At 52.7% G+C, this 14,285-nt stretch overlaps 1 protein-coding gene across 2 annotated transcripts in view; it reads left to right on the top strand.

The window, feature by feature from the left end:
• Nucleotides 1-13,682: 13,682 nt before the first annotated feature.
• P3H2 (prolyl 3-hydroxylase 2) overlaps nucleotides 13,683-14,285 on the top strand; it is a 460,038-nt gene continuing 459,435 nt past the window's right edge. For both annotated transcript variants that reach the window (XM_069617454.1, XM_069617455.1), the window contains exon 1: nucleotides 13,683-14,258. In XM_069617454.1, the coding sequence (XP_069473555.1) occupies nucleotides 13,821-14,258 (438 nt within the window). In that variant the 5' untranslated portion in view covers nucleotides 13,683-13,820. The remainder of the gene's footprint in view (nucleotides 14,259-14,285) is intronic.

The following is a 14,285-nucleotide window of genomic DNA, read 5'->3' on the forward strand; positions in this document are numbered from 1 at the left end:
TCTTAACTCCACACTACAACTACTCTCCTGTCTCCTCACCACTAGGAATCGCCCACTCCACACCACTACTACTCATCCCACTCCACACCACTACTAATCTCCTTTCTTCTCAACACTGCTACTCTCCCCTCTCCCCACAACCTCTCCCTACTCCACACCACTACTCCTCTCCTCTCTCCACACCATTACTACTCTCTGCTCTCCTTATCACTAGAATTCACCCCTCTCCACACCACTACTGCTCACCCCATGCCACAGTACTACTACTCTGCTCTCACCACTGCTAATCTCCCCTCTCAACACCACTCCTACTCTCCTCTCTCCTCACCACTCCTACTCTCCCCTCTCCACGCCACTATTACTCTCTCTGCTCCTCACCACTACTCTCCCTTTTCCTCAAAACTCCTACTCTCCTCTGCTCCTACTCTCCACTGTCCACACCACTACTGCCCTCTCGACTGCACACCACTACTACACCTCTCCTCATGACTACTACTCTCCCCACTCCTGACTACTTAATCTGCTTCCACACAATGGCTACTCTCCTCTCTCCACATTACTACTATCCCCACTCATCACCACTACTTATCTTCCCTCTCCTCACCACTAATATTCTCCCCTGTCCACAGTAATATTACTCTCCCCATTCCACACCACTAATACTCTCCTCACGACTCACCCTTCTCAAAAATACCAATACCCCCTCTCCACACTACTCTTACTCTCCCCACTCCACACCACTATTACCCCCTCTACTACTCTCTCCTCTCCTCACCACTATTACTTTCCTCTCTCCTCTATACTGTTACCCTTCCCACTCCTCGCGACTACTACTCCCTTTCCACACCACTACTACACTCCCCATTCCACACCACAACTACACACCTCACCATTACTACTCTCCCTACTCAAAAATACCACAACATACCCTTTCCACACTACTGTTACCCCTGCCTCCCCACACCACAACTACTCTTCCCTCTTTTCACTACTACTACTCTCTCCACTCCTCACCATTACTACTCTCCCCACTCCAATTCACTACTCTTCTACTCTTCTCTGCATCACTACTGCTCTCCCCTCTCCTCACCACTGCTGCTTTCACCTCTACTCACTACTTACCCCTCTCCACACTACTACTACTCAACCCCACTTCACACCACTAATTCTCTCCACACCACTAGTACTCATCCCACTCCACAGTATTACTACTCTCCTCTCCACTGCTACTCTCCCCTCTCCACACCACAGCTACTCTCCTCTCTCCACAAAACTGTACTCTCCCCTCTTCACACCACTATTACTCTCTCTACTCCTCACCACTACTCTCTCTTTTCCTCACCTCTCCTACTCTCCCCACTCCACAGCACTAATTCTGTCCCCTGTCACCACTATTTCTCTCCCCTCTCCTCGCCACTATTACTGTTCTCTCTTCTCACCACTACTATTCTCCTATCTCCACGCTACTACTACTCTCCTCTCTCTTTGCCATTACTACTCTCCACACACTACCCCCTCTCCTCACAACTACTACTCTCTGCACTCCGCACCACTACTACTATCCTCACCACTACTACTCTCCTCACTACTACTACTCTCCTCTCTGCACCACTACTGCTCAACCCGTTCCACACCACTCTCTCACTCCATACCAATACTACTCTCCCCACTCTACATGCCTACTTCTCCCTGCCACACCACTACTACTCTCCCCTCACCACTGTTACTATCCCCACTCCTCACCACTACTTCTCTACCTTCTCCTCACCACTGATACTCTCCCCTGCCCAAAGTAATACTACCTCCATTCCACACCACTACTAGACTCCCTTCTGCAAAATACCACTATGCCCCCTCTCCACACCACTGTTACTCTCCCCTCTCCTCACCACTACTACTCTCCACTCTTCTCACCACTACTGCTTTCGCCTCTCCACACCACTGCTGCTCTTTTCTCTCCTCACCACTGCTTCCCTCCCCTTTGCTCACCAATACTACTCGCCCAAACCACACCACTACTACTCAACCCCACTCCACACCTCTACTTCTTTCCCCTCTTCACACTAATACTACTCACCCCACTTAACAGCATTGCTGCTCTCCTTTCACTTCACCACTGCTACTCCCCCTCTCCACACCACTTATACTTCCCTCTCTCCTCACCACTGCTATTTCCCCTCTCCACACCACATTACTCTCTCCACTCCTAACCATTACTCTTCCTTTTCCTCACCTCTCCTACTCTCCCCTCTCTGCACCACTACTACTCTCCCCACTCCACACCACTACTACCCCCACTCCTCACCACTACTACACTCCTCTCTCCTCATTACTACTACTCTCCCCTCTACACACCACTACTACTCTCCTCACCACTACTACTCTCCTCACTACTACTACTCTCCTCTCTGCACCACTACTGCTCAACCCCTTCCACACCACTCTCTCGCTCCATACCAATACTACTCTCCCCACTCTACATGCCTACTTCTCCCCCCACACCACTACTACTCTCCCCTCACCACACCACTGCTACTATCCCCACTACTTATCTCCCTTCTCCTCACCACTGATACTCTCCCCTGCCCAAAGTAATACTACCTTCATTCCACACCACTACTACTATCCCTTCTCCAAAATACCACTATGCCCCCTCTCCACACCACTGTTACTCTCCCCTCTCCTCAACATTACTACTTTCCTCTCTTCTCACCACTACTGCTTTCTCCTCTCCACACCACTGCTGCTCCACTCTCTCCTCACCACTGCCTCTCTCCCCTTTGCTCACTATTACTACTCTCCTGCTCCACACCACTATTACTCAACCCCAATCCACACTTCTACTTCTTTCCCCTCTTCACACTAATACTACTCATCCCACTTCACAGCACTGCTGCTCTTCATTTACTTCACCACTGCTACTCGCCCTCTCCATACCACTGATACTCTCCTCTCTCTCTCCTCACCACTGCTATTTTCCCCTCTCCATACCACATTACTCTCCCCACTCCACTCCACTACTACCCCCTCTCGTCACCACTACTACTCAACCCCACTCCACACCTCTACTTCTTTCCCCTCTCCACACTAATACTACTCACCCACTTCACAGCATTGCTGCTCTCCTTTCACTTCACCACTGCTACTCCCCCCTCTCCACACCACTGATTCTCTCATCTCTCCTCACCACTGCTATTTCCCCTCTCCACACCACATTACTCTCTACACTCCTAACCAATACTCTTCCTTTTCCTCACCTCTCCTACTCTCCCCTCTCTGCACCACTACTTCTCTCCCCACTCCACACCACTACTACCCCCACTCCTCACCTCTACTACCCTCCTCTCTCCTCACTACTACTCTCTCCTCTACATGCCACTGCTACTCTCCTCACAACTGCTACTCTCCCCTCTCCACACCATTACCCTCTCTGCCTCTCACCACTACTCTCCCTTTTCTCCCCTCTCCTGCTCTCCCCTCTCCTCACCACTACTAGTAGCTCTTCTCCAAAATACCACTCTGCCCCCTCTCCACACCACTGTCACTCTCCCCTCTCTCCTCAACATTGCCACTTTCCTCTCTTCTCACCACTACTGCTTTCTCCTCTCCACACCACTGCTGCTCCACTCTCTCCTCACCACTGCTTCTCTCCCCGTTGCTCACTACTACTACTCTCCCGCTCCACACCACTACTACTCAACTCCACTCTGCACTTCTACTTCTTTCCCCTCTTCACACTAAGGCTACTCATCCCACTTCACAGCACCGCTGCTCTCCATTTACTTCACCACTGCTACTCCCCCCTCTCCATACCACATTACACTCCACACCACTACTACCCCCTCTCCTCACCACTACTACTCCTCCCACTCCATACAACTACTACCCGTCTCCTTGACACTACTACTCTCTCCTTACCACTTCTACTCTCCTCTCTCCTCACCACTGCTGCTCTCCCCTCTCCTCACCATGCTGCTCTCCCCTATCCTCACTACTACTAATCTCCCCTCTCCACACCACTTCTACTCTCCTCTCTCCTCACCACTGCTACTCTCCCCTCTCCACACCACCACTACCTTCTTTCCTCACCACTACTACTCTCCCCATTGCTCACCACTACTACTCTCCTCTCTCCTCACCAATACTGCTTTCCCCTCTCACACCACTGCTGCTCTCCCCTCTCCTCACCATGCTGCACTCCCCTATCCTCACTACTGCTACTCTCCCTTTTCCACACCACTACTATTCAACCTCACTCCACACCACTACTTCTATCCCCTCCTTATACTACTACTACTACTACTCACTCGACTCCACAGCACTACTGCTCTCCTCTTTCCTCGCCACTGCTACTCTCCACACCACTGTTACTCTCCTCACTATTACTACACTCCCCTCTCCACACCTCTGATACTGTCCTCTCTCTCATCACCACTGCTACTCTACCCTCTCCACATCACTGTTACTCTCTCGACTCCTCACCACTAATCTCTGTTTTTCTCACCTCTCCTACCCTCCCCTCTCCACACCACTACTACTCTCCACACTCCACACTACTACCCCCTTTCCTCACCACTACTACTCTCTGCTTTCCTCACCACTACTACTCTCCTCACCAATACTACTCTCCTCACTACTACTACTCCCCTCTCCACACCACTACTACTCAACCCCTTCCACACCACTCTCCCACTCCATACAACTACTACTATCCCCATTTCACATGCCTACTTCTGCCTGCCACACCACTACTATTCTCCCCTCACCACACCACTACCACTCTCCCCTCACCACTACTACACTCCATTCTCCAAAATACCCCTACTTCCCCTCTCCACAACACCACTACTCTCCCCTCTCTGAACTGCTACTCTCCTCACCACTGCTACTCTCCCCTCTTCACACCAAAACCCTCTCTGCCTCTCACCACTACTTTCCCTTTTCCTCCCTGCGCCTACTTCCTGTCTCCACACCACTGTTACTCTCCCCACTCCACACCACTACTACCCCCACACCTCATCACTACTACCCACATCTCTCCTCACTACTACTCTCCCCTCAAACCACCTCTTCTTCGCTATTTCCCTCTCCTACTCTCTCCTCACCACTATTACTCTCCCCACTCCACACCATTACTATCCCCTCTCCTCACCACTATTACCCTCTCTGCTCCTCACCACTACTCTCCTTTTTCCTCCTCACCACTACTACTCTCCTCTCTCCTTACCACTACTAATCTCCCCTCTCCACACCACTTCTACTCTCCTCTCTCCTCACCACCACTACTCTCCCTACTCCACACCACCACTACCTCCTCTCCTCAACACTACTCCTCTCCCCACTCCTCACCACTACTACTCTCATCTCTCCTCACCGCTACTGTTTATCCCTCTCACAGCAGTGCTGCTCTCTACTCTCCACACCACTGCTGCTCTCCCCTATACATACTACTACTACTCTCCTTCCTTCTCCACACCACTACTATTCAACCCCACTCCACACCACTACTTCTCTTCTCTCTGAATACTACTACTCACCCTACTTCACAGCAATACTGCTCTCCTCTTTCCTCACTACTGCTACTCTCCCCTCTCCACACCACTGATACTCTCCCCTCTCCACACACCACTACCTTCTTTCCTCACCACTATTACTCTCCCCATTGCTCACCACTACTACTCTCATCTCTCCTCACCACTACTGTTTTCCCCTTTTACACCACTGCTGCTCTCCCCTCTCCTCACCATGCTGCTCTCCCCTATTCTCACTACTATTACTCTCCCTTCTCCACACCACTACTATTCAACCCCACTACTTCTTTCCCCTCCTTATACTACTACTACTCACCGACTCCACAGCACTACTGCTCTCCTCTTTCCTCACTACTGCTACTCTGCACTCTCCACACCACTGTTACTCTCCTCTCTCCTCACCACTACTACTCTCCCCTCTCCACACCTCTGATACTGTCCTCTCTCTCATCAGCACTGCTACTCTACCCTCTCCACATCACTGTTACTCTCTCGGCTCCTCTCCACTAATCTCCGTTTTCCTCACCTCTCCTACTCTCCTCTCTCCACACCACTACTACTCTCCACATTCCACATCACTGCTGCCCCCTCTCCTCACCACTATTACTCTCCTCTTTTCTCACCACTGCTATTCTCCCCTCTCCCCACCACTATGACTCTCCTCTCTCCTCACCACTACTACTCTCCACACTCCACACCACTAATACCCCCTCTCCTCACCACTACTACTCTCTGCACTCCTCAACACTACTAATCTCCTCACCAATACTACTCTCCTCACTACTACTACTCCCCTCTCCACACCACTACTACTCAAGCCCTTCCACACCACTCTCCCACTCCATACTACTACTCTCCCCACTTCACATGCCTACCTCTCCCCCACCACACCACTACTACTCTCCGCTCACCACACCACTACCACTCTCCCCTCGCCATTACTACGCTCCCTTCTCCAAAATACCCCTACTTCCCCTCTCCACATCACCACTACTCTCCCCTCTCTGCACTTCTACTCTCCTCACCACTGCTATTCTCCCCTCTCCACACCATTACCCTCTCTGCCTCTCATCACTACTTTCCCTTTTCCTCCCCTCTCCAACTCCCTGTCTCCACACCACTGCTACTCTCCCCTCTCCACACCATTACCCTCTCTGCCTCTCACCACTACTTTCCCTTTTCCTCCCCTCTCCGACTCCCTGTCTCCACACCACTGCTACTCTCCCCTCTCCACACCATTACCCTATCTGCCTCTCACCACTACTTTCCCTTTTCCTCCCCTCTCTGACTCCCTGTCTCCACACCACTGTTACTCTCCCCACCCCTCATCACTACTACCCACCTCTTTCCTCACTACTACTCTCCCCTCTACACACCACTGCTACTCTCCTTCCCTCTCCCACTCTCTCCTCACCACAGCACTATTACTCTACCCACTCCACACCACTACTACACCCTCTCCTCACCACTGCTACTCCCCCCTCTCCACACCACTATTACCCTCTCTGCTCCGCACCACTACTCTCCTTTTTCCTCTTCGCCACTACTACTCTCCTCTCTCCTTACCACTACTAATCTCCCCTCTCCACACCACTTCTACTCTCCTCTCTCCTCACCACTACTACTCCCCCCTCTCCACACCACTATTACCCTCTCCACTCCTCATCACTATACTCCCTTTTCCTCCCCTCTCCTACTCTGCCCGCTCCACACCACCACTACTCTCCCTACTCCACACCACCACTACCTCCTCTCCTCAACACTACTCCTCTCCCCACTCCTCACCACTACTACTCTCATCTCTCCTCACCACTACTGTTTTCCCCTCTCACACCACTGCTGCTCCCCCCTCTCCTCACCATTGCTGCTCTCCCCTATCCTCACTACTACTACTCTTCTCCCTTCTCCACACCACTACTATTCAACCCCACTCCACACCACTACTTATCTCCTCTCTGAATACTACTACTACTCACCCTACTCCACAACAATACTGCTCTCCACTTTCCTCACTACTGCTACTCTCCCCTCTCCACACCACTGCTACTCTCCCCTCTCCACACCACTATTACTCTCTCTGCTTCTCACCACTACTCTCCCCTTTCCTCACCTAATCGACTCTCCCCTCTTCACGCCACTACTACTCTCCCCACTCCATACCACTATTACCCCTCTCCTCACCACTACTACTCTCTGCACTTCTCCCCTCTCCTGCTCTCCCCTCTCTACACCACTACTACTCTCACCCACTCCTCACAACTACTAATCTCCCCTCTTCTCACCACTACTACTCTCTGCACATCTCACCACTACTACTCTCCTCTCTCCTCACCACTGATTATTCTCACCACTCCTCACTACTACTACTCTCCCCTGTCCACACCACTACTACTCACCATTACTTCTCCCCCTCTCCACACCACTAATACTCTCCCCTGCCCGCAGTATTACTCCCCTGTGTATTACTCCCCTGTTCCACACCACTACTACTCTCCTCACCACTACTGATCTCCTCACTCCACACCACTGCTACTCTCCCCACTCCACACCACTACTACCCCCTCTCCTCTGCACTACTACTCTCCTCTCTCCTCACTACTACTATCCCCTCTACACACCATGGCTACTCTACTCACCACTGACACTCTTCCCTCCCCACACCACTATTACTCTATCTGCTCCTCACCACTACTCTCCCTTTTCCTTCCCTCTCCTACTTCCCCCACTCCACACCACTGCTACTCTTCCTACTCCTCGCCACTACTACCCCATCCTAACCACTACTACTCTCCTCTCTGCACTACTACTCTCTACTCTACACACAACTACTATTCTCCTCACCACTGCTACTCTCCCTTCTCCACCCCACTATTTCCTTCTCTGCTACTCACCACTACTCTCCCATGTCCTCCTCTCTCCTCATCTCCCCTTTCCACACCATTACTACTCTCCCCTCTCCAAACCACTACTACCCCTCACCTCACCACTACTACTTTCTGCACTCCTCACCACTACTACTCTCACCACTCCTTACTACTACTACTCTCCCCTCCCCACACCACTACTACCCAACCCTCTTCCACACCACTTCTACTCTCCCCACTCCACACCACTACTACCCCTCTCAACACTACTACTCCCTGCACCTCCACACCACTACTACTCTCCCCTGTCCACACCACTGCTAATCTCCTCTCTCTACACCACTGTTAATCTCCCTCTCCACACCACCACTGCTACTCCCCCCACTCCTCACCACTACTACTCTCCTCCCTCCTGACCACTATTGCTTCCCCTCCCCACACCACTGCTGCTCTCCCCTATGCACACCACTACTTCTCTCCTCTCCACACCACTGCTACATTCCTCTCTCCTCAGCATGGCTCCCTCCTTCTCCACACCACTTTTACTCTCTCCGCTTCTCACCACTACTCTCCCATTTCCTCACCTTTCCTACTCACCCCTCCCCACAACACTGCTACTCTCCCCACTCCATACCACTACTATCCCATCTCCTCACCACTACTACTCACCTCTCTCCTCACTACTGCTACTCTTGCCTCACCACACCACTTTTACCCTCTGCGCTCCTCACCACTACTCTCCCTTTTCCTCCCATCTCCTACTCTCCACACACCACTACTAGTTTCACCACTCTACACCACTACTACCACCTCTCCTCACTACTACTACTCTCTGCCCTCCTCACCACTACTACTCTCATCTCTCCTCCCACTCCTACTCTCACAACTCCTCACTACTACTACTTAACCTCCCTCCAGTCCACTATTAGTTTCCCCAGTCCATACCACTACTACTCTCCCCTCTCCACATCACAACTACTCTCCCCACTCCTCACCATTACTTCTCCCCCTCTCCAAACCACTAATACTCTTCCCTGCCCTCAGTAATATTACATCCCATTACACACCGCTACTACTCTCCCCAGCACTCCTCTCTCCTCACCACTACTACTCTCCCCTCTCCACTCCAATGCTATTCTCCTCTCTCCACACCACTACTACCCATCTCCTCACCACTACTACTCTCCCCTCTCCACACCGCTACTACTCTCCCCACTCCTCACTATTACTTCTCTCCCCTCTCCGCACCACTAATACTCTCCCATGCCCACAGTAATACTACTTCCTCATTCCATACCACTACTACTCTCCTCACCACTACTACTCTCTGTCTCAAATATAACACTACTCCCCCTTTCCACACCACTACTACTCTCCCCTCTCCACACTACTCTCCCCTCTCCACATGACTACTACTCTCCCCACTCCTCACCATTACTTCTCTCCCCTGTCAACACAACTAATACTCTCCCCTGCCCACAGTAATACTACACCCTCATTCCATACCACTACTACTCTCCTCACCACTACTACTCTCTGTCTCAAATATAACACTACTCCCCCTTTCCACACCACTACTACTCTCCCCTCTCCACACTACTCTCCCCTCTCCACATGACTACTACTCTCCCCACTCCTCACCATTACTTCTCTCCCCTCTCAACACAACTAATACTCTCCCCTGCCCACAGTAATACTACACCCTCATTCCATACCACTACTACTCTCCTCACCACTACTACTCTCTGTCTCAAATATAACACTACTCCCCTCTCCAAACTACTGCTTCTCTCCCCTCTTCACACCACTATTACTCAACATTCCACCCACACCTTCTCCTCGGGTCACTCTCCTGGCACTCTCCCAGTCACCTCATCATTCACGCTCTACTCTCCCTCTATGAGCTCCAATCACACACCTTGCAAGCACACTCATCCCAGGCACCACTTTCTGCGACCAGCCACTTCTTCACCTTCCACTCTGCTTCAGCAATCTTCCTCCATGCTCCTCTCTTCTGTCCTCCCTCTGTGCTTCTCCTGCCTTGACTTCACTCGAATAACCCACACCATCCTCTTTCCTGTGGCCCTCTTTATCCCCCCCATTTCCTCTTTGGGTCCACCCCCATCATCTGGTTCCCCAGGTCCCACCTCTTGCTCATACATGGTCCTCCCTCCACAATCAGGGTCAATGTCCCAGTTCGTTTGAGGGTTTTTCTGAGTGCTGATTATGCTGGTTTGCCCGAGGGCTCGCTCTGTGACCCTTGCACAGGTAAGGGAATTTTCTCTGTGAGTTTTGCATGGTGTGTGGAGATTGCCGGCACGCTGAGTGCTGCGCGCCGCATACTCACTGGAGTACCATCCTTCATTCTGGTTTGTGTTGTGGAGCGCCGTGGCCCGCTGGCCTGTTGCACGGGCTGCTGTGGGGCACCGTCGTTCTCCGCTGTCTCTCTGCCAGTCAGGTTGCTTGCGCGTTCATCCACCGCTAGGCATGATGGATGTTGAAGTCCTGTGGAACAAGAAAGACACCGGCCAGCGTTGTGCAGGACAGGCATGTGGCAAGGAAAGGTGGTGCTCATTTCATGCAAGCAGCAAAAGGAGAAGGGACGGGAAATGGGGTCCTCCCAACTTCCACACCTCGTGAAAACCCTTGTACATATTCCGTCCCAAGTTGAGAAGTGCCCCCATTCCCTTAGCCTGTCACAGTAGGTATCTGGGAGACGTGTGCCAGGCCCTAACATCAAATGCTCAGGTACCCACACGATTGTCCAGCTGTTGACATCTTATGGCAGATAGTCTCATCATTAAGCAAAAACAAAGAGGTGATGGCGGGAAGGTTTAGAATGAATCTTAACCACTGGCACTGCTCTGGGCAACCCTCCAGACCATCGCTCTTCACCTGCCAAGCCATTACAGAAGGGGAAAGACCATATGCAAATCAGGCTTGGCCCCACCCTCAAAGGGTAGTCCAGCCCGAACTGCTAGGTCACATCCCTTCTGCACGAGACTACCAGCATCCCCAGACATGTTTCAGCCTTGTTGGGCGTCATCAGTGAGGAGTAGCTTCGGTTTCTAGGCCCAGCAGGCACAGGATCCACGTCTGGGCATACCCGTCCCACTCGGGGTGACAATAGCAAAACAAAAGAGGTGATGGCTGGAAGGTTTAGAATAAATCTTAATCTCTGGCATTGCTCCGGGCAACCCTCCAGACCATCGTTCTTCGCCTGCCAAGCCATTACAGAAGGGGAAAGACCATTTGCAAATCAGGCTTGGCCCCACCCCAAAAGGGGCAGTCCAGCCTGAACTGCTAGGTCACATCCCTTCTGCACGAGAGGTTTCGGCCTTGTTGGAGCTCATCAGTGAGGAGTAGCTTGGGTCTCTAGGCCCAGCAGGCATGGGACCCACATCTGGGAACAAGGCCGAAACATGTTTGGGGATGCTTGTGGTCTCGTGCAGAAGGGATGTGACCTAGCAGTTCGGGCTGGACTGCCCCTTTTGGGGTGGGACCAAGCCTGATTTGCATATGGTCTTTCCCCTTCTGTAATGGCTTGGCAGGTGAAGAACGATGGTCTGGAGGGTTGCCCAGAGCAATGCCATTGGTTAAGATTAATTCTACACCTTCCAGCCCTTTGTTTTTGCTGCATTCTCATCATTAAGACATTTCTTGCCAAATGCCTAGACAATGACTAAAAAAACAAATATGTTGGCTTTGCCAATGCTTGATTTCATCTTCTAGTCAGGCATCCTTGTATTATATTTGATTAAACATGCCGTGTGCCTGGATGTGCTGTCCCAGAAGCTTGAGAGGTCTCCGCTACGTCACGCAACGCTAGACATGCCGTGTGCCTGGGTGCGCTCCCACCTCTCTTCTTGACGGAGCTCTGGGGGAGGGGCCGGGCTGTCATGCCCCGGCTAGACATGCCCCGTGCCTGGCGACGCCGCCCCTCCTCCCACTGAGCCGGTCAGTGTGTAAATCACAGAAGTTTCTCAGACAGTCGGTGGCTGCACATGGGACAGGCAGAGACGCGCCGCCACTGCACTGGAACCTGCGCCCCACACTCACCAGGCGGCCACAGCACTGAGCAGGCAGGAGCAGGAGCCGCGCGCACCAGCTGCACCACTGAGCAGGGAGACACCGGACCACCATACGGCAATACTCGCCAGGCAGAGCTGCAGTACCAGGCTGGGCCCCTAAATGACCAGCTAGGGCCCAGGAGTCGCCAGGCAGGGGCTAGGCTGGCTGCAGGGTGAGGTGTGCATCAGATAGGACCCGGGAGTCGCCAGGCAGGGGCTAGGCTGGCTGCAGGGTGAGGTGTGCATCAGATAGGACCCGGGAGTCGCCAGGCAGGGGCTAGGCTGGCTGCAGGGTGAGGTGGGCATCAGATAGGACCCAGGAGTCGCCAGGCAGGCGCTAGGCCGGCAGCAGGGTGGTGTGTGCATCGGCGCCAAGTTGGTGGTCGTGCTCATAGGTGCTCAGGCGGTACCTGGGCACTGTCTGCGTCGGTGCCAGGCGGAAGCAGAGCGCCCAGCGGTGCCTGGGCGTGTGTCACTGTGTGCATCGGTGCCCCCGAGGAGTTGGTGTGCCTCGGTGCAGGCGTTGATAGCTATAGGCAGTTGGGTGCATTAATACCCGCATGGAAAAGACGGTCTGCCTAGCGCCATAGTAATTCACCATTGTGTGCACTGGAGCCTACGGGACACCCACTGCGTGCACTGGTAGTAGGTGCCACATTGCCCTCCAATTGCTAGGCACTGGGTTATGCACTGAGCCTGAGGTCATCAGTGCCAGTCGGTAGGCAGTGTGTGCCTCTGCGCTCAGGCCACTCATCTCTGTTCAGTTGGTAGTTATTAAGTATATCTGGGTGGTAAGTGTTGTGCCCACCAGTTCTCACTTGGGAGGTTTAGAGTTGATCAGTGTCCAGGGAGTAGATTTTGCGTACATTAGCACCCAGGTGGTAGGTGCTGTGTGCATCTGTGCTCAGGTCTGGATGCCAAGGGCAGTGGCACTCAGGTGTTAGTTGATTACATTGGGGACAAGGTGGTAAGGGGTGTGTGCATCAGTCTGTTAGGTGGTGTGCGCCGTAGTACTAAGGTGGTCGTTTTTGAGTTCATCAGTGCCCATGGGGTAGATGATTGAGGGCCTCTGTGTTCAGGTAATGGGTGTTGAGTGCATCTCAGTGTAGACAGTAGGTGTTGTGTGTTTTCACCCAGCCAGTAGGTGGTTTAAGCTTCTTTGCCCAGGTGGCAGCTGTTGGGTGCGTCTTTGCCCAAGTGGTGGGTGTGCAGTTGATCGATCCCAAGTTGGCAGCTGTGTGTGCCTCAGTGCGTGCGTGGTAGTGACCTAGGGTTCAGGTTGGAGGTGTTCAGTGCTTCTTGGTCTAAGCGATAGTTGTTGAGTGTTCAGTGCCTTGGCAGTGGGAAGTGTGAACATGGCTTTGCCCGTGGAGCCATCACCCTGTTGTCGGGTAGTGTGCACCCTACTACTGCTCCTCCTGGCCCAGACCCTACGCTCTGAACTGCCGCAGCCCTATGACCTGCTCTATGAGCAAGGGGTTGATGCCTTCTACCGTGGGGACTACCATCAAGTGGTACACTACATGGAAGGGGCGCTGAACAGCCATGCCCAGCTGCGGGAGACGCGACTGCGGTGCAGGAGGGGGTGCAGGCAGGAGCACCCCCTCCCTAGTGGACACACGCAACTCTGGGAACTGGCCTTCTTCAGGAGCGTGCTGGCCCGAGCGGCCTGTGTGCGGTACTGCCAGGAAGACCGCCTGGGTTCGGTGTCCCTGCACCATGTTAGCGACGATGTCAAGCATGAGTTCTACCGGAGAATCCCTTACAACTACCTCCAAAGAGCCTACTATAAGGTAAGAAGCCCTTTATATTCATGTCCA

The sequence above is a fragment of the Ambystoma mexicanum genome, chromosome 10 (genome assembly GCF_040938575.1).
Source record: "Ambystoma mexicanum isolate Mex_15411 chromosome 10, UKY_AmexF1_1, whole genome shotgun sequence".
NCBI lineage: Eukaryota > Metazoa > Chordata > Amphibia > Caudata > Ambystomatidae > Ambystoma > Ambystoma mexicanum.